This window comes from Amblyomma maculatum, chromosome 2 (genome assembly GCF_055883805.1).
Source record: "Amblyomma maculatum isolate TAMU_Amacu chromosome 2, ASM5588380v1, whole genome shotgun sequence".
NCBI lineage: Eukaryota > Metazoa > Arthropoda > Arachnida > Ixodida > Ixodidae > Amblyomma > Amblyomma maculatum.
In genome coordinates this window covers 31,501,638-31,523,890 of record NC_139345.1, presented here as the reverse complement: position 1 = coordinate 31,523,890, position 22,253 = coordinate 31,501,638, and the positions used below count along the sequence as shown (strand labels likewise).

General features: G+C 45.4%; 1 protein-coding gene across 1 annotated transcript in view; it reads left to right on the top strand.

Annotated features, from left to right (window-relative positions):
* The window catches only part of Cdep (Chondrocyte-derived ezrin-like domain containing protein), a 110,969-nt gene that overhangs the window by 79,790 nt on the left and 8,926 nt on the right, over positions 1–22,253 (top strand). Inside the window, exons 15-21 of the mRNA XM_084593699.1 lie at positions 2,369–2,419; positions 2,482–2,540; positions 8,266–8,337; positions 10,978–11,046; positions 13,582–13,763; positions 14,457–14,557; positions 20,717–20,868. Coding sequence (XP_084449825.1) covers positions 2,369–2,419; positions 2,482–2,540; positions 8,266–8,337; positions 10,978–11,046; positions 13,582–13,763; positions 14,457–14,557; positions 20,717–20,868 — 686 coding nt within the window. The remainder of the gene's footprint in view (positions 1–2,368; positions 2,420–2,481; positions 2,541–8,265; positions 8,338–10,977; positions 11,047–13,581; positions 13,764–14,456; positions 14,558–20,716; positions 20,869–22,253) is intronic.

Below are 22,253 nucleotides of genomic sequence, written 5' to 3'. Positions count from 1 at the left end.
CGAACAAATTTCCTCTTTTAAGGGGCATTTCGTGGCTGCCCTGACGTTTTGAAAGTCGATTTTATCGCCTTTCTTAACCGAATTCATTGTTAATAATTTGAGTGCAAGTGCTCAAAAGAATAAACTTTCCGAAAATGAGTTTTTCTCAAAATTGAGTTCTTTTACCATTTTCAACCGTTCTAAGACTTGTGTCTACCCGCCGGGGTGGCGCAGTGGTTATGGCGCTCGACTACTGTTCCCAAGGGCGCGAGATCGAATCCCGGCCTCGGCGGCCGCTTTTTGATGGAGGTGAAAAGCAAGGCGCCCGTGTGCTGTGCGATTTCAGTGCACGTTAAAGAACCCCAGGTGGTCGAAATTTCCGGAGTCCTCCACTACGGTGTCTCCCATAGCCTGAGTTGCTTTGAGACGTTAAACCCCACAGAGCAAACCAAACTAAGACTCGTATCTGCCCTTAATTAACTATACAGCTGTTATCTTTAAGAATTAATGCTAATGCAGGTCTTCAACTAATTTTATTTTCCATGTGGTTGAGCATTTATCAACAATCTGAAAGTTTGCAACTTAGACGCAGTTTTCTTTAATGGCCGCGGGTGCCACCGCTATTATTTACCTGGGTGCCTTGCATCGAGGAGTACTATATACACCCAAATTTTGACCAGTCAAAACTACCATTTTTTGAAACATGGGCCCTATAGGAAGTTTCACAACTTATAGTATCGAAGAGGTCTGCTGAGGCTGGCATCAGTGTGCTTTTAATTTTCAGTAAACTTTTGACCTGTAGAAGAACGGCTGATTGGGCGAGTTGGTGAACCATGATGGACAGTAATGTATAGTGCGCAAAAAGACGAGACAAAGAGGAGAAGTGGACGACGGCGCAGATCTGCGCCGTCGTTGTCCACTTCTCCTCTTTGTCTCGTCTTTTTGCGCACTATACATTACTGTCAAACTTTTGACGTTTATCATCAGCAGCTACATTTTTGAGCCTCTTCACTCGTCGGAATTTGAACTGAAATAATCAGGGAAAACCTGGAAAAGTCGGGGATTTTAAAAATAGTTGTTTGCTAGGCATCTTGCAAGTAAGACCAGAATTAGGGGGAAAGTGGCAATTAAAAGCGACAAGAAAATGGCACAACTTCCATGCCTTTCACTCAGATGTGGTTAAATCTAATGGTCCTGCAGTTCTCACTATCTACTGCTCATCTGGTAAAGTGATCACCAAGTGAGGTGTGCTGTGCGCAGTTTGAATTTTCTTTGATTTCTGTATGAATTGGACACTTCGAGTTGCATAAATCATGGCAGCAACGCACACCATAGTTGGGCACACAATAGCTGCTCCTTGGGCAAGCCTATCCAGACCTCACAAAATGTTGGCTCCTTGTGTAGGTTGAGTCCTTCAAATTCAGGTAGGCATTTTTGCAGAATTTCAACTTAGTACAAGTAGAGCTTCAATGCACTGACTTTTTCAGCTTTGGGGAATGGGTTTGTGTGACAAAACTGATTCAAATAGTTGCTTCAAAATAATTCAGAGAAAACTAACTGCCCGCTTCAAATTTGCTTTGAATTGAAAGTCACTATTTACGTGAGCCTATTATTTAACACTTTTTATTTATGATATTGCTCAATTTCAGGTCAAGTTTGGAAAGTACTTGTTAGAAGTAAGAGGTCAAAAATGAGTGCTGAACAGACATTAAATCAGTTAAATCAGTATCTCTGTATTGTGTACCATGAAAGCTAATGATGCCTGCTCCGGGTTTTTGCATGTTTAAAATGGCCTCTGTGTAGAAGGCAGGCATGTCTTGCCCACACACAGAAGTGCTGCTTAAGCAGCAAAATACCTGGGATAAATGAGAGAAATTCGTTTTCGTAAAGTTTTTTTCAGTGTAACCCGCCATTTCCATGTTTGGGAAACATTAGGCAGAAAATCTAGCATTTTGTACCTTACAGGAAACTCTTTTTTTGAAGCATTGTTGGGTGACCTAATTTTTACTTATTTATTTTACCTTCAAGGCCCGAGGACATTTCCGAGGGGAGTGGGGATACATAACTGGGGATGCTTGTTGATTTTTGTTTATATTGCCTGATTTTTACCCAAATTCTAGAAAAAGAAATAAAAACCTGAAAACAGAGCAATTATGGATACACAGACAACAGTGCATGTAACTTTTAAACCCTGTCCAGAGCTGTCATATTTATTATACGTTTGCAAAATTTGACCTGCAGCAGATGTCATGGGCTTGATTTGACCAGTCTCTGCAGACTTGGCTTTCTTTTGAGAAGAGTCTCTTTCATCTTTGTTATCACATTGTAGATGCATACCTCCAATACATTTTTCTCCTTTGCTCACTAGGGACAATTTTTTTCTCTCCAGGGTTGCTCAGCTGTTATGAAACAAACCACACAGACTTATCCGCCAGCCAGGGTAAGCTGCTAGTTCCTTCTTTCTCAACTGCTTTCTCATGTGTGTCTCCGTGGCCTGACCAGATGTGGTGCAGCAGCTCAGGAGGTTCACCGGATGCCATGTGGAAGCCCTCCACCGACTGGTGAGTGTTTGCAGCCAGTCATTGTGGCCAGATTGATGTTTTAATGCAAAAGCATTATAGGGAGCATGCACCTACGTCACAATGGCAGCCAATTCATGGTGATCGAATATTTACGGGAATCTCCAAAGGTAGATTAGATTTGTAATAAGGGAGCAATTACACATTGACATCCACCCAAGCACAGCCAAGTGGCTACAAATTAAAACTTCAGAAACTTAATGAAAAAATCATCCTGTTGCGGGGATTGAACCCGGGACCACTGCCTTTCAGAGGCAGTCGCTTTACCAACTGAACTAACCAGGAGGGTCAGCAGATTACGTGGTAGGGACAGTTATTGTTTAACTATGATGTTTCTGGGAAAGCTGCATAGCTGTCCTCTGTAGCCTAATGGCTGCACTTGTGTGGATGCCAATGAGCAATTACTTCCTTATTACATTTTGTGGTGCATGAAGCAAGGTGAAAGGTTGCAGGCATATCTAATCGGCTTATCATTATCTCCTCCGGCTTGCATTGCTGCATGGTGTCACTTGACATCTATATGACTATGTCCTGTTGGCAGAAAGTGTCTGCAAAACTTGTTGGCAAAATTTGTCGGCATGGAAACGTCCCATATGGGTGAATGGGAAAAAGTTTAGTGATGAGTACATTAATGAGGGTATAGTATGTAGTATGTGTAGTATGTGGGAAAGAGAGCAATGGTTAGCCTTGACCGCCTAGTAAAGAGCAGAGACATTAGTCTGCCAACCAAGATCCGTATAACTCGTGCTATGGTCTTTCCAGTTGTGATGTATGGATGCGAGAGTTGGACTGTGAAAAAGGCTGACCGCCGAATAATTGACGCGTTTGAATTGTGGTGCTGGCGAAGACTCTTGAGAGTTCCTTGGACTGCCAGAAGATCAAAGCAATCGATATTGTCGACCATAATCCCTGGCTGCTCATTGGAGGGTCAAATTCTAAAGTTAAAGCTCAGCTACTTTGGTCATCTGATGAGAAGAGAGGAGTCGCTGGAGAAAGATTTGTTGTTGGGAAAGGTTGAGGGTCGCCGGAGAAGGGGTAGGCAGCGAACGCGATGGTTAGATGGCATCCTCGAGGCACTGCAGATGAGGTTATGTGATGTTAGGAAGATAGTGAGAGACCGGAAAGCGTGGCGTGACATGGTCCATAGGGTCACGAAGAGTCGGACACGACTGAACGACTGAACTGAACTGAAGTATGTAGCAGTGAGGTTGACAGTGTAATTAGTTAAATAAATCAATTGTTTTAAGCAGCGTCTTGTTTGAATATCTCAAAAAATAGTGTGTAATAGTGCCTAAAAAGATTATTTGGTGTGTAAAATATACTGTGTTGAAATGGAGAACAAAATTTATGAATTAATGTAATAAATGTAGCTGTCAGACAACTGCAGCTTAGGAGAAATAGCATTATGTAATTGAATTCAGTTATTTGATTAAGAGCTAATTACTTGATTAATTAATTCAATTCTCCAGCATGCGACATTCATATTACATGACCACATCACATGGCAGTCAAGTTGCATGAGTATGTCACGTGAATATGAGAGTATCACGTGATGAAGTCATGTGACAGTAAAGTTGAATGAAATTGCCCCGTGACTAAGAGAGTATCACGTGATAAGGTCACATGACAGTCAGTTGCATGAAAATGTCACATGGCTATGAGAGTATCATGTGACAAGGTCACGTGACAGTTAAGTTGCTTGAGAATATTACATGGCTATGAGAGTGCCATGCGACAGGATCGACAGACAGCATACCGTTCAATCTCACACTTGTAAGAGCAATGAAACGAACGACCGCCAAGGAACGCCATGTGACAGAAACAATGGTGGACCATCCAAACCCACACTTGCAGGAGCACTGCAACGAGCACTCATCAAGGAAAGGAAATTTTCACTGTGCGGTACAGGCCCTCACCTTGATGGCAAAAGCTATACAAGGGGTGCACGAAGTACCTTGTGCAGCAGCAACACTCAGGCTTTCGCATTTCTCCAGTGCAGAATCTGCAGTGCTCTCAGAAGTGTTTATGTTCAGCAGAGAGAGAGAAGTCTATCTCAAGTGTCTGGAGCAATTGCTGGTTCGGAATCACAGGAGGTATTACTGGTACACAGTTCACGTAAATGAACTTTCCAGCACTGATAATTACATGCTCAGTAACTTCGACTGATGATTGCATACTTCGAAGATACTACAGCATGCAGTTGATGACCATTAAAATAGGCAGTTACAAAATCTAGCACTTTATATATTGAGAACTTGTCAAAACATGCACAAGTCCTTATTATCATGGAAATTGTAGAAACACAAGGATTTTTTAGATAAGCAGAGTTTTTATTGAAGCAGAGTAGGGAAAATCCCTGGTGTACTGATCACACATTGTAAAAATGTTGATGCCATTTTCATCACTTGCCGTTTTGAAACCTCATTGATAAGTAGAACCTCATTGATATGTTCCTTTTTGATGATTTCCCGTTTCATACGCTCAAAATAGCGGTCAGTAAAGCATCTCCCATAGAGCTACACTATGTTTCTCTCGATCAATATGTTTCCTGATAACATGATTTCCTGGTTACTGCATTTAAAATTTCAGCAAATTTTGGTCGTATAATACTGATACGGGGCAGAAGGCTAGCACAGGAAACCACAGCAGGTGATGAGAGACCTAAGTGTTCAGGCAAGCACCAACAGTTGCTCCAGCTTCGTCGTGTCTCACTCTATTTTCCACCATCGTCCTCTTCGGTGGCATATACGTAACATTACCCCTGCCACAAAAAGCACCATCCCAGTGCGTACTACGTCGGGGGAACTACAGCTGGAGTGGTAGGGCCTCATGCGAGCGACATGAACGATTTTGGAACGTGGCATATCGAACTGTCGGCGTGGGTGCACAGAGCTGACTTCATATGTCAAAGAAGTGACTGGCCGTAAAACACGGTAGGGCCCTGTGTACCGCGGCAAGAGCGGGAGTCCAGAGCAAGACGAAAAAGTCCGGAGAGTAGTGGACATTGCGATGTCGAGAATCATGGCTCTGTTATTGGGAGTTCTGGGAAGAAGCTAGTCGGCGGCGAGCAACAACACTGGCGGTGTCAGCTCGGGATATGGCATCACGAACATAGGAGCTTGCATCAGCGGTCTGAGGCAGTACGCTGTCAAACAGAAGAGAGGGGTCACGGCCAAACAGAAGATAGAAGGGCGAGTAGCTCATTGTATCGTGATGAGAGGAATTATACGCAAACTTAACAAACGGTAAAGTAATATCCCAGTCACGGTGATCAGCCGATACATACATTGACAGCATGTCCGTGAGTGTGCGATTGAAGCGTCGGTGAGGCCGTTCGTTTGTCGATGGTAAGCGGTGGTGAAGTAGTGCTTAATGGAGCAGTATCGGAGAATTTCTTCGACTACTCGAGCAAGAAAGCAACGGCTATGGTCTGTGAGCAGCTGGCGTGGAGCAGCATGGAGCAAGATAACGTCGTGGAGGAGAAACGCAGCCACGTCAGTTGCACAGTTCTTGTAACGGCATAGCGCGTAGTATAGTCCGTAGCCACCACAATTCATTTATTCCCCGAAGCAGACAGAGGGAAAGGCCCGAGGAGATCAAGGCCAACTCGGTAAAATGGGTCTATTGGGATGTCGATCGGCTGTAGGGATCCAGCAGGCACAACTGAGGGCTTCTTCCGTCGCTGATACCCGTCACAAGAAGCCATGTAACGACGAACAGAGCAGTAGAGGCCTGGCCAAAAGAAGCGTCGGCGGACGCTGTCGTACGTACGAGATACGCCGAGATGCCCCGCAGTGGGCACGTCATGCAGCTGCTGAAGAACAGTGGCACGCAGGTGTTCGGGTACTATGAGCAGAAGCTCAGCGCTGTCTGGTCGCATATACCGCCGATATAAAGTGCCTTTGTGGAGCACAAACAAAGCAAGAGTGGCGTCAGGGTGATCAGTGCTGAGGCAGTTGATGATGCCGCAAAGCTTGGGATCTAAGCGTTGCTCATGACGAATGTTTAAAAGGTCAGAGATGGACAGCACACAGGTGTCGTCACACTCTCTTTCAGGCGGCGGATCTACCGGGTTGCGGAACAGGCAATCGGCATCAGTGTGTAGCCAGCCAGACTTGTGAACGACAGAAAAAGTGTATTCCTGAAGACGCAACGCCCAAGACGACCAGTAGAGTCCTTCAGCGAAGAAAGCCAACATAAGGCATGGTGGTCGGTCATGACGGAGAACGGGCGGCCAAACAAGTAAGGGCGAAACTTTCCAATGGCCCACACGAGGGCTAAACACTCACATTCTGTGATCGAATAATTCCGCTCAGCCGCTGAAAGGAGGCGACTGGCATAAGCAATGACGCGAACGCGGCCCGTCTGCTGTTAAGCGAGAATGGCGTCAATACCATGGCCACTGGCGTCGGTGCGTACCTCCGTTCGTGCTGAGGGGTTGAAGTGTGCCAGGACGGACGGACGGATTGGTGAGGGCTGCGATGAGCGCAAAAAAGGCTTGAGATTGTTCTTGGCCCCAGCAAAATAGAATGTCGTTCTTCAGAAGTGTGAGTGGACGAGTCGTGTCCGCAAAGTTGGGAACAAACCGCCGAAAATACGAGCAAAGGCCAAGAAAACTACGAACGTCATTGGTACAGCGAGGTGTAGGAAATGCACTTACAGCACGAATTTTGTTGGGGTCGGGTTGAACGCCGCGAGCGTCGACCAGGTGTCCGAGCACTTTGAGTTCACGTCGGCCGAAGCTACACTTCTTTGAGTTCGGCTGAAGGCCAGCTCTTTGGAAGACTCCAAAAATGGCATCAAGGCGGGGAAGATGGCTCTTGAAGGTCGAAGAAAAAACAATGACGTCATCGAGATAACATAAGTACGTCGTTCATTTGAAACCACATAAAAGAGAGTCCATCATATGCTCGAATGCAGCAGGCGCATTACACAGGCCAAAAGACATCACCTTGAATTGGTACAGGCCATTGGGTGTGACGAAGGCAGTCTTCTCTCAGTACCATTCGTCGACCGCGATCTGCCAATAACCAAAACGAAGATCAATCGAAGAGAAATAACTGGCACTGTGCAATCAGTCGAGGGCATCATCTATCCTGGGAAGTGGGTAAACGTCCTTCTTTGTAACTTTGTTGAGATGAGATGTTTTGCAGTCAACTGGACATGTGCTAACGAGCACTCACGACATGAAAAACTATCAGAGGCACTCGCCACAGTTGCTTTCCTGCAGTACCTAGGTGCAAAGGGGCGAAGCATCAATGAAAGACAGCCATTATACAAGGCGCCCATTTCCGCAAAAACATGACTGGATGAGAAGAAACTCAGTAGGTTCCTTGCAAAATAGCATAGCGCAAGGAAACCGGACACGAGAAGAAAACAAGGCATCAACCCCTCATATATTGCTTGATTTATGTCTTGAGCAGAAAGAAGCACTGCCTCGGTATTTTACAGTAGAATGTCCTTGCGTGGGCTTCTGTTAAATTGAAGATTTCTTGAAATTGTGCCGTTTTAATTCATTCCACCCCTTAGGCCAGCCTGCTGCAAGAGCTGGAATGACAACAAATTAATGAGCAACTATGTCGGCTCAGCTTTTCTTTTTTTTTTTTTCTTTTTTACGTTTTGCATGACCTTAAAATGTCACAGCCGCAGCACAATATGCAGCTTTGGTAGCTCATACTTGTACGACATTCTCTCTCCACTACAACAGGAGAATCACATCAAGATGATGGAACTGGATCGTGACCTTGTGGGCCTGGACAATCTGGTTCAACCAGGCAGGGTTTGTACTTTTCTTGCTTCATTAAAAAGAGCAGTAAATGGTCCAAGTATGTCACTTGATTACAGATGAAATTAAAAGATGGTGTCTTATATTGAGAGTGTCAGATATTACATTGCTACTTTAAAAAAAGGAGATGCTGGTTTACTTTAGTGAAGGAAATATATAGTAAAGCATATGATGAACTTAATCAGGTACCCTTCAGTTGAGACACTTTTTTGCAGCAGCAGCGAACCACGGCAGCTCCACATGACAGCACTCATGGGAAGCATCTGCGCAGTACTGTGGAGAAAAAAAAATGTAAAAAAGCTTTTCATGACAGCGCACTCCTTTCACCACTATCATGCAAAACTGCTGGGAAGCCATCTTGTGGATGCACTCCAAGGGAGCTGGGTAGAGCTTAATGTCTCGCCAGTACGAAAAGGGCGGGGCATACACCGTGCCTGTGCTGGTGTATCATTACACACGTGAAACATTCCGTGCATTGCCTCCTGCGGTCTAAAAGGCACATATATGGAAAGTTCGCCCGCACATTGACTTGGGGCTTGAGAACTCTGGGGGACTGCATTTTCAACTGGCAGCGAAGTGTTATACTAGAACACCGCTATAGTAAACTCGGATATACTAGTAATGTGAAACTGAAGTCCCGGTTCATCTTCCATAGACAGCTGTACATTTTCCCACCTTTATAGTAAAGATATTTTTGGTAAAAATCGATTATAGTAAAGTGCACCTGACTTCGGTGACGACTCTCACGATATGACATCGCCACACGCGCGCTACCTAGAATCGCAAGGAAAATAATTTTTTGTATTTCAAAAAAATATCAGTGTCCTTTTAAGTGGCTTTACCACCAGACTTAGCGTTCAGGAGAAGCCTACTTTATGAAGGCCTTGAAGCCGTGAGGGAAAACGCAGCGCATAGGAAAAAAAAAAAAAAAAAAAAAGAGTAAAGCTGTCTACAAACGTGGAAAAGAGGCAGCGCGGTCCATCCAGAAAGTAAGGGAGAGTAAATGTGCACCAAGAAATAGAGAAGGGGAAGACACGGGCGAACATACACACAAAGTATAGGGGGGGGGGGGGGGGGGGCAGTCAAGAAGTGGAGGTGCAGCGTGTGCGGTCTTGTAGCACTTGACTGCCACACGCATTTATCATTTATTGCCTTTTAAGACAGAAACAGCAAAAAGCGACACCATGTTCATGCAAGGCTTTGATTTCCACATGAAATCAAACTTGGTTGCAGCTACAAATACAACCAAGTTTGGTTTGGTTTATGGGGTTTAACGTCCCAAAGCGACTGAGGCTATGAGAGACGCCGTAGTGGAGGACTCCGGAAATTTTGACCACTTGGGGATCTTTAACGTGCGCTGACATCGCACAGCACATGGACGCCTCTTCGTTTCGCCTCCATCGAAACGCAGCTGCCGAGGTCGGGTTCGAACCCGGGTATTCCGGACAGTAGTCGGGCATCTTACCACTGCACCACCCTGGCAGGGCACGACCAAGTTTGCTACATGAAATCATGAAATTAAAATGCTTTCTTAGATTTGTACGTTTTAATTCCTTCACCTGTCGCAAAACTTACGAATGCATTTCGCAAGCAGGTCCCGATGTCGGGGAATTCAACGTGAAGCAGTGGTCTTGTAGTGCGCTGCACACCACGACGAAGTTACTGCAGTTGTATGAGCCGGTGTTTTCACAAAGTCGGACATTTTATCGAGACCGACATTTTTCTTGTTCCATGATGTCCACTGGTGTAAGTATGTATCCTCACTCGCACGGCTTTTGCTGGCGCACACAGAAATTCTGACAAGAGGCGAAAAGCGCACCACGGATCACGATTCGAGTACTGCGGCTGGTTGCGGCGTCTGCACCCACGACCATGCATTTGGCGAATGCCGCGCTAGCCGCTAGTGCCTCTTGTGGATGACGTCATGTGCATACCTTCTATATATATATATATATATATATATATTTGTTTGTCTCTACATATATATATATATATATGTGTAGAGACAAACAAATTTCCTTGAGGTATGTGATCTGGTAAAATGGACACTAACAAGTGCATGTATGCCACTAGGTAAATCCGTTTGTCCTCGATGGGCGGTGACCAGATTGCTTTCGTTCTTCCGCATTGCACCCAGCATACCCAGGACATCCTCTACACTGTCATCAGTTTGAATAGCCTGCAGCCCTGTGGCATCCTCAACCTGCTTGAAAAAGCCTACCCTTGAGGTATAATTTCCCACACTCCTGTGGGTTGGCCATGCTGGCAGGGCCTGAGGACTAACTGCCCTGCTGCAGATGTTAGCTTGCCTCCACCACTTACTACTAGCGTGACCCTGAGAGCATTGTGACTCCTCATTCAGTCAGACAACCTGAGCCATCCTGTTCAGATTGCCTGAGCCAGTGTGAGCTACGATCTCTGTATATGTATAGGGAACTTTGACTGAAGTTGTTGGAAGTTGTTGCTAGAAAACAAAGAATAGCCTCAGAAAATGAATATAGTAGCATTCTAGATTTCTTGCACATTCACGGGGAGGTTCAGGGCTGCCTTGTATTTGCTTCATGAGCCACTTTTGTGTTCAGTGTTTATTTGTGTTCGTTTTCAATCTTTATTTTTTTCAATCTTTATTTTCAGGAGTTTGTGCGAGAAGGTTGTCTGCAGAAGCTGTCCAGGAAGGGCTACCAGCAGAGGATGTTCTTTCTGGTGTGTGCACATGGCCTCTGGGCTTTTTCAGTGCTTCAGAGCTGCTCATGAAGCACATGCAATTAGTATTATGGCTCTTTGGGGAGGGGGAGGACCTTGCGAAACGTTGGTCGCTCATGGTTTTCTGCCTATCATTGATGGTGGTGTGAGCACATTTTACCCAGTAATGCAGTAATAAAATGAGTTGAAAGATGCTTTAGGACATTTCAATCCAAGCTGCTGAACGACACTAACAGGAGCTACTATACTGGGATTTCATCACCACGCCTCACATTTAGCGGTAAAAACCTTTAGCAGCCATTGGTTACCTCGCCTTTGGTTTACATGCCCTGCCCATGCCCATTTGGCATTTGGATTCTTGAGCACATTTGAGCTTGGCCTACCAACCTCTGGCCTTGTGCAACACTAGCCATGTCCCAGGAAAAAGGCCTGCTGAAGGTCGAGTTAATGTGTAGTGTTTGGACCTTTAATTGAAGGGACTAGGAAAAGAGATTGGTCAAGGTAAAGTAAAGCTGGCAAGTGACAGGTATTCTGCTGGTCGTCGCCTCATTGTAGGAATTGTTGAACAAGCTTTAGTAACGGCAAAGATGTCTGCAGCTAATAATTACTTTCCTCCTCTTCCCCCTCAACTCAAACACTCCTGCGCATTGCCAAAAACAAAGTAGGTTGGGACAGTGCTCTGCCTGTGAATGCATCGCAGGCCACCACCCGGTTTCTTTACATCGAATGACATCACTGTCTTCTTTGTCTGTCTTCTCAGTCGCTTGTGTACCTATCACATCGGTCATTGCAAGCACATTGCGGACCCAGATCTTAAGGTACAACTTCTATAAGTGACTACTGTAGTAGGCCTTGGATCTTTTACAGTACTGACCAATTTTTTTTGGACTTGGCGGGACTTGGGAAATGGTCCGAGAAATTTATGAACTTGAAAAAAATCATTTTTCTGGGAAAAATCAACTTTACAAATCACAAACTTCACTGCTTCCCATGTTTTGTTTATAATAGGGATTTATAGCATAGCGCAGTCAGCTTCCACACGCCGCTCATGTGCAGGCACATGCGTGATCCGATACAGTGGGTGCGGTCACCTGTGCACGCACTCCGATTGGTGCTTGTGTGGCAGGTGTGCGCACCGCCGAGAAGCATGCAGCTCGCTCAAGGCAGTCACCACATGCGCAGTGGTGCCCCACAGAAGCAGATTGAGCTAAGTTATAACTACTATAATCCTTCAGCTAGAATATCTCAGCCAGTCATGCTTTCTTCATAACCATGCCACTTCACGACATACTGTGACATAGCTGCAGGCCATGTTCACGCCGCGAATGAATGCACGCAGTACACGAAGCAATAACCTTCAGTTTCCATGATTAACAATGGTAGAGAAGACCGCGAGGTGGAACTCTCGGGAAGAAAACAAGTGGACCAAGAGCCTCTGTACCCCCCCCCAACCGTACCTCCAGCTTTTCTCTATGGGCGGCAGCGTTCAAGCGAGCCGTGGTGGACAGTGCTCATGTTCAATTTTCAGTCTAATTGCGCATTCTTTATAGGTTACTGCGATGACATTGACAAGTGTTCCCTTATTATCATTGCCTTAAATGGCAGTGATGAACTAAGAGCCAAGCTAGTCTGTCCGAATGACTCTTCTTCGCCTAGCTTTCACAGCCGCACAAAACTGGTTGATTTTGACAGCGATGCCTGCTCCAATGTAAGTTATGCCGAAGAAATGAACCTTCATCTAAAAATTGGATCTCTTCAGTATTGCTGGCGCAAAATTTGGTCCTTGCTGAATGAAGTCTGAAACATCGCACAAATCCAAATTATTCGAAAATAGTATCCCCTGTGTAGAAACTATCTGCCAAAGGCCAGCGACGGCAGTTACGCCTCGCCAACAGCCTTGTGAGACCCGCCTGGTGCACAGGCCGCCGGCTGGAGGCGGCAGTGCACAAACGTTGTTCCCCCTCTCTTCCAGTCTTTCTGCAGCCGTTGGCTGCAGAGATGATTGAAGAGATGACTGCAGAGGCAGAGATGACTGACCTCCTACTGGAGGTGTTACCTAGGAAGTTGTGCTTTCAGCAAATGTCAGCGCCAGGCTCCCCATGTATGACATCACCACAGTCATGACATTTTAGGAAAGCAACTACATGCCATTGGTGGGTCCGAACCCACGACCTACGAATTTTGCATACAGTGCTCTACCAACTGAGCTACGGTGGTGGCCGTTAAGTGTTCTACTTTCATAGGTAATTACGTTGTGTGTAACCTAACCTTAAAAGTGTTCATCCATCAGTGCCATTTTTGTCCGTAGCAGCAGATGTCGTGCAGCTTCTAATGTTGAGGGTGTCACATAGAACATGATTGAAAAAGAAGAGCAGGAGCTTTCCAAGAACCCTTTTATGGTTCCTGTGGCATTAAGTCTGCCAAAACTGAGGCCGTCGTTAAGGTACTGAGCCCCATATAACGAGCCGTTCATTTCCACACATTTGTCTGCTCAGTAGGGAGCTGCAGGTATATTTTCATTATATGCGTGTGCAGTTCTCGGACGTGCTCATCTATGCTAGCCGTGTGTCATCGTCTGTGGGCCCCCGACTCCAGTTCAAAGTGCATGGGCAGCTGCCCCTGCAGGGGCTCATGGTGGAAGAGACCGAACCCAAGGCGGAGGCAGCCTTCCGTTTCACCATCTATGCCGCCAACCGGGCACTCCTTGTAGCTGCTGGGTGAGGATTTTTCCACACAACACACTGCTGCTAATCATTGTGTTTCAGAGTGGGGGAATCCAAATCGTTCTCAAAAGTTCTCACTTGTATTTTCTTTTCTTTCACAAGTGTTCCTACAGGGTAATGTGTGCTACTTTGTGCTCCTGAAGTGAAAGGATTTAAAACTACATCTATCAACGATAATGGCTTAACTATTCATCAGGTTTGAGACAAATGTTGCAGGCCTACCACGTCTCTCTCTGTTCTAACATTCTTGCATTCTTCTTGAGCTAACAAATGGCAGAGCACATGCCTTGTGTCTTACTCATAGGTTGCATCTCTAATGAATGGATGTGTTTACTTGCGATACTGCTGAGTTTTGCAAGGGGAAAATAAGCCTGTGAAGGCTGCTGCTTAGGCTGCACTGTTTTAATAATAATTTCTCGACTCATTCATGTGGCACCTGCCACATGGCTCCCAATACCGGAGCACCAGTTTTAGTACACCTGGGGTACTGGATTCCAGCAAGTTTTCCACTTGTGAATGCTTGGAAAACTCTTGTCTTGCTTATCTTTCTGGCCAGACTTGCAGACAGAATGGGTCGAGATAAAGGTTTCAGGTGGTACGCCCTAAAGAAAGGAAAACAGAGAACAGTTTTCACTCTTGGTCAGGGCTGAACATGTGATGCCCCAAAAATCTACCCTTTGACTGCAGGTCTGAGGAAGAGCGGCAACGTTGGATGCGCGATCTGGGTGACTATATTGAGATGGCTCGAGACAACAAGGGCCTCTACTACACCAGCCTCAAATCTTGCCGTAAGCTTCTTCCACTTACACAGCATCAAGTAGAGCAACACTATAATGAATACACTTTATAGGAGAAACATATTTCCATCGAAAACTCTAAACTTTTTAGCTGGAGGGTGCACAGTATCAGGCTGCATGTGCAGCTTAGTACAGTCTTATTCTGCATTGAAACATTATCAAACATTATCATTAACCCAGTTTTACTTAGTTAGATCAAGTCATCCTTTATATCAAATATAATTTCTAAGCACCTTAAGGGTACAATGTGAATACAGTCGAACCAGGTTATATCGAACCCGGATATATTAAATTTTGGTTATATCGAACTCATGGAATATCCCCTTGAAAATCCCATGCAAAAGTATAGGAAAGCCGCATCATATATCGAACTTAATTTCACCGGTCATTCGATATATCGAACTCCGCACCACGCACTGGAAAGTGTGCCTTCCCCAAAGACGATCGCATCACCCTTGGCTGTTTGCCGCATACCGTTTTCAAGCTATTTCGCGATCCCCTTCGAGTTCAATATATCCGGGTTCGACTGTACATGTATACAAAAAATGTATGGCCACATCGCACAAAAATTAGCCGCCACATCTGATAGATCGAGCTTCAGGCATAACTGGTCGACTCAAGGAGCTGGCTTTTCCTCAATACAGCTCCGGACTTTTCAGAATGGGTCTGCATCTGCTACGATGGTACTTAAAGCATGCTGCGCAATGATGATGTGAATTTTTTATGACATAGGTAGCACATAGCCAGTCAACCAGAATATGCTTTTTTGGCATGCTGTGCCAGTCATGCCCACATATATACAGTCATGAAGTTCGCACATGCATACTTGCCAAACCTTCCCGATTTGCCCGAGTGACTCCAGAGTTTTTTACTGAACTTTTTGAGTGTCTGACCACTGCCCTATATCTCCGGATAGGTTGCCTCTGCCCACAAAATAATATCTTTTGTCAAATGGCACCATGGAATCTGCAGCTGCAGTTGCACCCTAATTGCCAATATCACTATCAGCGACCACACTAGCACTATTGGCATCATCATATAAGCAGCCGATCAAAGCCAAATCAAGCCAAAGCAGCTGTGGGGGATTGCATTTCGTGTTTGCTGTAGCAGCTGCTCGTGTGAATGTTTCGGATTAGCTGAGCGACTTGTGTGCGGTTCAAACAATTCTCGTGTGCTGGAGGCGATGATGCTATCAATGCCCAAGAAAAGATCTTTTCAGGAGTTTTTGTGATCTTATACTTCCTTGCTTGATGACATCGAGCAAAGATGAACATTGTGCACTTTGTACAATGTGGGTTTGCGACGCCGGGCAGCAAAGGTGATTTGAATCTGAAACTAGAGCAGAATTCCACTCATTGTGCAACACAACCTTCCAACACATCTGCTGCTGGGGGAGGGCTATTAGTTGGGACCATGCTTTGAACAAAGCTGCTTTGACAAATTTTCGAAGCCAGCAAAGCCTGCTACTGCAATGACCCTGAAAAAAGGACTCATAGGGCACTGCCTGAAAGTTTGGATGACCCCCTTTCTGGAATTCCATTGGCAGGAATTAAAAATCTCCCGATTTTTGATCCTGCCAGGTTGGCAGGTATGCACATGATTCATCATGCAGTCATTGGCAATTTTGCATTGTTGTGTCTTCTGTACATGCATTACGGCAGCCACTAAATTACAGAATGTTTCCTTTTCCGTGAAGCTGGTAAATGTCAAGAAAAAGGAGAGAAGAAATTGAGAGTCGGCATGGCATACAAAAACCCGAGCACCATATCGAACAACACTGAGCACAGTATTGAAAAACAAGGGTGAAGTTCTGGATAAAGAGGAGAAGAGACTCTGGCATGCATGCATGCACACACACACGCACAAAACATTCCTGTTTCCGGGCCTGTAATGAAAAAACTTCGCATTTGTTCTCAACAGACCCGAATACCACGGTGGCATTTGGAGGCAGCTTTGGCTGGGTGCTACACTTTGATATACTATATAGGTTCCACCATGCTATATGTTTCTACTGAATACTGGACATCCTGTGGCTTAACACAACACAGCACTCTAACTGGGCCTTTGTCCAGCTAACGGATTACCATTTCCAAGCCTTTAGTGTTGTTGGTGGTGGTGACAAATGACCATTTTGCAAAGTTGCGCATGCCATTTGGGTAACAGCAGCAAAGTAGACTGGTAATTGCGAGGTTACCAGGAGTTCCTGCAGCTGGGGAACAGCACCACGCAGCTAGTATTGTTTCCTGGAGCTCTAACTTTGCTCTGTCTTTGCCAAAAGTAGCTGAGCAGCCATGCCGGCCTGGCCTAGCAGAGGTGAATACCTTGATAAAGAAATATTTTACCTACCTATGTAGCATATATCAGTATAGAGCTTCTGTAGATGCAGCAATAAATAAAATAGTTGCTTTTCTTTCATTTTGAATCTTAGCAAAGCAAGATGGAAAATTCGATGTGGTTGTTCCTGTGATTGCTAGTCTTTGGGTGTGGTACTTCGTTGAGCTGGAGGAGAGAAAAAAACATTAGGCACTGTTGTTTCAAATGAGGCTATTGCTACATATGTAATGCAGCGAATTCGCCAGTGTTGCATTTGCCACCGCTCGGTATGCAGAATGTAATGTTTTTTATGATTCATTATCCTAAGTGAATTTGGGAAATTTGATTAAGGAGTACAACTACTACTTCAAAAATATTTATCAATAGCGAATGCATGATGTAAATGCACCATAACATATGATCCCTCAAGAAGTCCTATGTACATATTACGAAGGGTGCTTATGAAGAAATTGTTTTTCTGGTTGCATTGAATCTCCCACTGAACTCTCACTCTGCTGTGGCCAGGGGCTTCAGCTAGGGCGGGAAATCTCTGGTTCTAAACATGACTGCATTGCATTTGAACGCTGTATCAGCAAGTTATTTAGCGGCTGAGTTACTTATGGCACTATTCTGCCATCGGGCGCTAAACTACCATTCAAGAGGGTAGGTAATAATAGCGAGTGTTGCAAAAATAGTTCGCAGTCCTTATGCTGCATGTTTGATTTTTTTTACGTTTCCAGAGCCTAATGCTTAGATTCGGAAAGTGGTACCATAAAGAAATGGCTACACTTATTGTGAAAATGAGTGACGAGTGTTTGGGGCATGAGAGTGACATTGTTTCGTGCAGTTCTCATCATGAAGCGAAAAACTGCCTGCAGGTCAATAAAAAAAAAAAGGGGTAATTACCAACGTAAAAATGATTAAAACCTTTTGTATGTTACCAAAAAGCATAAATTGCGATGTGCAGCAACCGGTGCACTTGAAACAACTGAAAATCTTGTCTCATGCTGTTCTGTCCTCCAGGTTAACAAAGTGTCTCAGCAATACCTGTCGTTTGACCCAACTGAAAACTAGGAAGTGTAAGAAAAAGCACATTCAGTTTTCCACGTCTGTTCCCTGCCTTATTTTCTGGACATTCTAGATGAGCAAAAAAGCAAGTTGGTTGAAGCTATGGGATCGTTACTGAATACACAAAGTATTCTAACGAAGAGCGCAGCCTCACAACACCAGCCAAAAAGTAGTGTTGAGCGAGTTGTGCTATGTTAAGCATCCTTCCTCAGTAGCAGAGTGCTCCAAAGGCACCAAATTGGATGCCGTACGTGCTTACTTATCACCCCACAGAAGAGAGCGAGGGAGCATACTTATGTCAACCCGCTTATGCTCGGCGCCGGAGAGCAATGGTCAGCGATGACGATGTAGCACTGCCTCTTGGTCCCGTGCCTGCTTTGATGGCTGGTGGGGCTGCTTGGTTACTTTTGACAAAGACTGTACATTTGTGGCTGTGCAGCAGGATGCCTGAGGTGAAGAATATGTGTTGGCTTCTGGAAGCCGTCGCTGTAGGCCTATTCACATGAGGGACCGTCGGTCCGCTGGCCGCATGCTACATGTTCACACATCACTACTTTATGAGGCACACTGTCAGCCTGCGAACCAGTCAAGCGAGAAATGTCAAATGGCTTTTCTCTAGTGGGGTTTAGCAGCGGACCGTGAAGCTTTCTGTACTATGTGTGGCAACCAGCCCACGGTTCTCAATACAGTAGAACCTCGGTGATACGAATCTCACAGGGTCGCGAAAAAATTCGTATCATCCGATCATTAATATCATCAAAACGAAATAAAGTAAGTATGCAGAAGCATAGGAAAGGAAGTCGCGCATATCAGTTTACGTTAGAAAAGGTTTATTATGGTCGCGCGCTCACTGCTCGCCACTCGTGGCGGACAAAGTGCGACAGGTGATCGTGACGTCAGCGACGCGGAGAGGCCGCGCGCCTCCGCCAAGAGATGGCGACGTGCCAGCCGCGCGCCGCCGCAAACTGCTTGCAATGCGTACAGTGCGATTAGTGGTCGCGATGTCATGTGCAGCCCATGCGTGCCTGCTGCTTGCGCTGCCGACTGCTATTCATGGTCGCGAGCCGCTGCAAACATTTCGCGGCGTGGAAAACGATCGCGATGCCAGCGATGTATGGTCCACCCGCCTCCGCATATTTCTCGCGGCGCGTACAGCATGACTGGAGATGGCAACAGGCAGGCCGTGCGGCGCCGCAAGCTGCTCACGGATCGCCATCGTGGAACCAGTGATGTCTGGTCCTTGCACCCGCCGCATTGGCCGCCGCCAGCTACGGCGGTTGCGACGGCTGCGGTTTGTGGGCCACATGCTGCTGAAAAAAGCTTTATGCGGCGTGAGCCCGACAGAAAATCGCGACATTGGCGAGGTGCGGACCACGCGCCACCACAAACTGCTTGTGATGCGAACATGCAGCGCGGCTGGCGATCGCAGAGTCAACGATGTGCAGACATTACGTAGTAATCAAGGTTGCGGTCGCTGTTTGCGCGTTCGTATCATCCATAGTGACGCGGGACAGTGTTCGAACCATTTGAAATTTTGCACATTGTACACAATACACTCTGGCTGGGGAATTTTGCGAATTCGTATCATCCCGAAATTCGTATCAACTGGATTCGTATCACCGAGATTTTATTTTATTTTGACTTCCAGATATGGACTCCCTCACAGCAGGTGCACAGCTTGGGGCTTGCACAGTCGTGGGGCAGTAGAAGAAGACAGGTCTTTTCACTCGTGTCTCGCGGTTAGTTGATTGTTTGAGGTGGGGCAGCTGAGACGGGTGAATGGGAGAGGGGTCGGTAGGCCTGTGGCGCACGGGGAAAAAAAACTCGACTTCTTCCCTTTCCTGCTTCCCGGCGTTGCCAATAGCTTTATAAAATGGTCTAGCAACTTCGGTTCGTCCTGTGCGTGGTTAGCTTTTATGGTCCGCCAAGTCTGCTTGACGGCATCGGACCACAGACCAGTTTACAGTGACATGGGAACACGTGATGCGTGGCCCGTGGACCGAGGGTGCCTTGTTTTGGATCTGCCTTTTGCTGCTTTTACAGCATAGTTACCAAGCTATCAAGGAACATGATTGCTTATTGCTCTAATTGATCGCCCATTCTCATGTCATACCTTTGTGGGCTCAACCATCTAACACAATAGCAGTGCAGCATGTGCATTCTTGCGTTATTTTTTACTGCATTAGCTGTATAGTCGACTCCCTTTTTGAAAAATAGTCCTACACCCATGTGTGCATGTGTGCAATGAGTGAACCCTCCGCCCATCAGTGCCCCTAGTAGATTTTTCCGGATTGGGCCATCATATGATGGGTGTACTCCTGGGCACCCAGCAGTAAAAATGTATTTCCAACCTTTGAGTAGCCACCCACCTCTAACCTTCAACCTTCAAATTTTGGTTATATACCATTTTTTTACCAAAATTTGAAAGGATTGGTTATTTTCTCATGTTTATGTACCATGGTTATAAATGCAGACCCATGTTTCTTGTCTTCTTTTTCATGCTTGAGCGTAGTGCAGCAAGCTTGTGTTTGCTCAGTAGGTTATGTTCACTCTCATATTTGGTGGGTGCCTTATTGTTGGGAAAGGTTTCAGCTGCCGCTGCAGTATGGCTGAAACACTTGCCACACACAAGCCTCGATGTGGCATGCCAGGATTCCAGCTGGCCATTGTTGCTTGCAGGTGTGGACCATGTTACAGGAATTGTCTTTGGCCTGTGGCAGCAGATGCTGAAGTGAGCTGTTACTCAATAAAGCACTGTGGTTTGTGCAGACTCGTCAGATGAGCGGCTGGACCGTTCAGGTGCAGACGGTCCACGGCTTGCCAACTTGGGACAGAGCCCAGTCCATGCCACGACCACATTGCACTTGTGCTGGCACCGCAACACGAGCATTGGCCGGTACCAATACCAGCAGGCATTCCTGGTGAGCCTTCCAGCCTGTTAGCCCAGGATGTGAATGGCAGAGACTGCATTCGCTTGCTGAATGGATCGCAATTGCTTTGGCTGGGGGCAGTTCGCTTGCAGGCTGTGTCACAATGCCAAAAAAATCCTCCACGCCCCCGACTACATTGGATGTATTCCTGTTGTAATTTAGACACAGACTTCTGCCAAGATATTTTTTGGTAGTGCAACAATCGGCCATTGTTCAGACCTGTGGGTGAATTGTCTGTCATGAGTACCATCTTCACGAACGCTTGTTTTTTTAGTTTGTTGACGCTGTGATTTCTTCCAATACAGATTTTGATTTGATCCTGACAAGCAGGCAACCAACCGAGGCCTATTATAGGAAAAGGTTCAACTCCAAATGCTACCACCTCTTTGAAAAGTTTGAGCGTGAAGTAAACAATCTCAAATTCCAGCTGAGAGAAGCATTTCAGGTCACTGCCCATGAGCAATGCAAAAGTCATTAAATGCGCACAGCATGAGTGATTGTAGCACCATATCATGCAGGAACATTGTATAGAAAAATGTAAAAGGTATAGTACCTATATTCTCATAGGTATTGAAATGGGCAGGAAAATATATATTTGTAGTTTACTATATTTACTTGTCTTCTAGTTGATTTGCCATAAGGTCGATCCCTAACTTGAGAACCAGAAAATAAAAAAGAAGTGTGAATGTCATGCAGATTGGCTAATGAAAGCTTAGGACTGTTGCTTTCCTGGGTACTTAGCACACATTTCGGTGACATCAAACTTTGCATACTGCTGCTGAGCATCTTTTGACTCTTCCATGTGTCAAAAGCTGCTGAGTCTGGTCACCTACATGTAGATACGGTAATTGATACTACTAGAAGCAAATTGTGCTTTCTCAGCATATGTCACATATCAGCACATGCCTTGTCCAGGGATAAATGTCTTTTTGTAAACACAGCTAACACTTTTCTTTTTTTGGTGTGTTTTAGGTGAGTATTCATTGCTTCACTTTTCTGCCTTGTCTTCATTTATTTTCATTTATTAAGACCACTAAAGGCTTTAGTAGGCATCATGTAGAAGCAGTACAATGCAAAAACAATGTAAGTCAAGTTGTAGTGGTAGAGGCAATGCAAAGCAGTCAGTTTTTGAAAAATACAGTTTTTGGCATTTGCAACACCCTTTCTATGTTTGTACAGAATGTTTCACCTAAAAACAAGCTCAAAGTGGTCCAAATATGTGGTGTAATAAGTAGACATTGTGTGCTAGTTTAGAACTTTCAGGCTTGTTTTTTCAAAATTATATACTGACCTTATCTCCTTGCTCATTGAAAGCATAGATCAGCAATGGGGGCATAGATTTTTATATCCCTTTTATTTTATTGTAACTGCTGAAA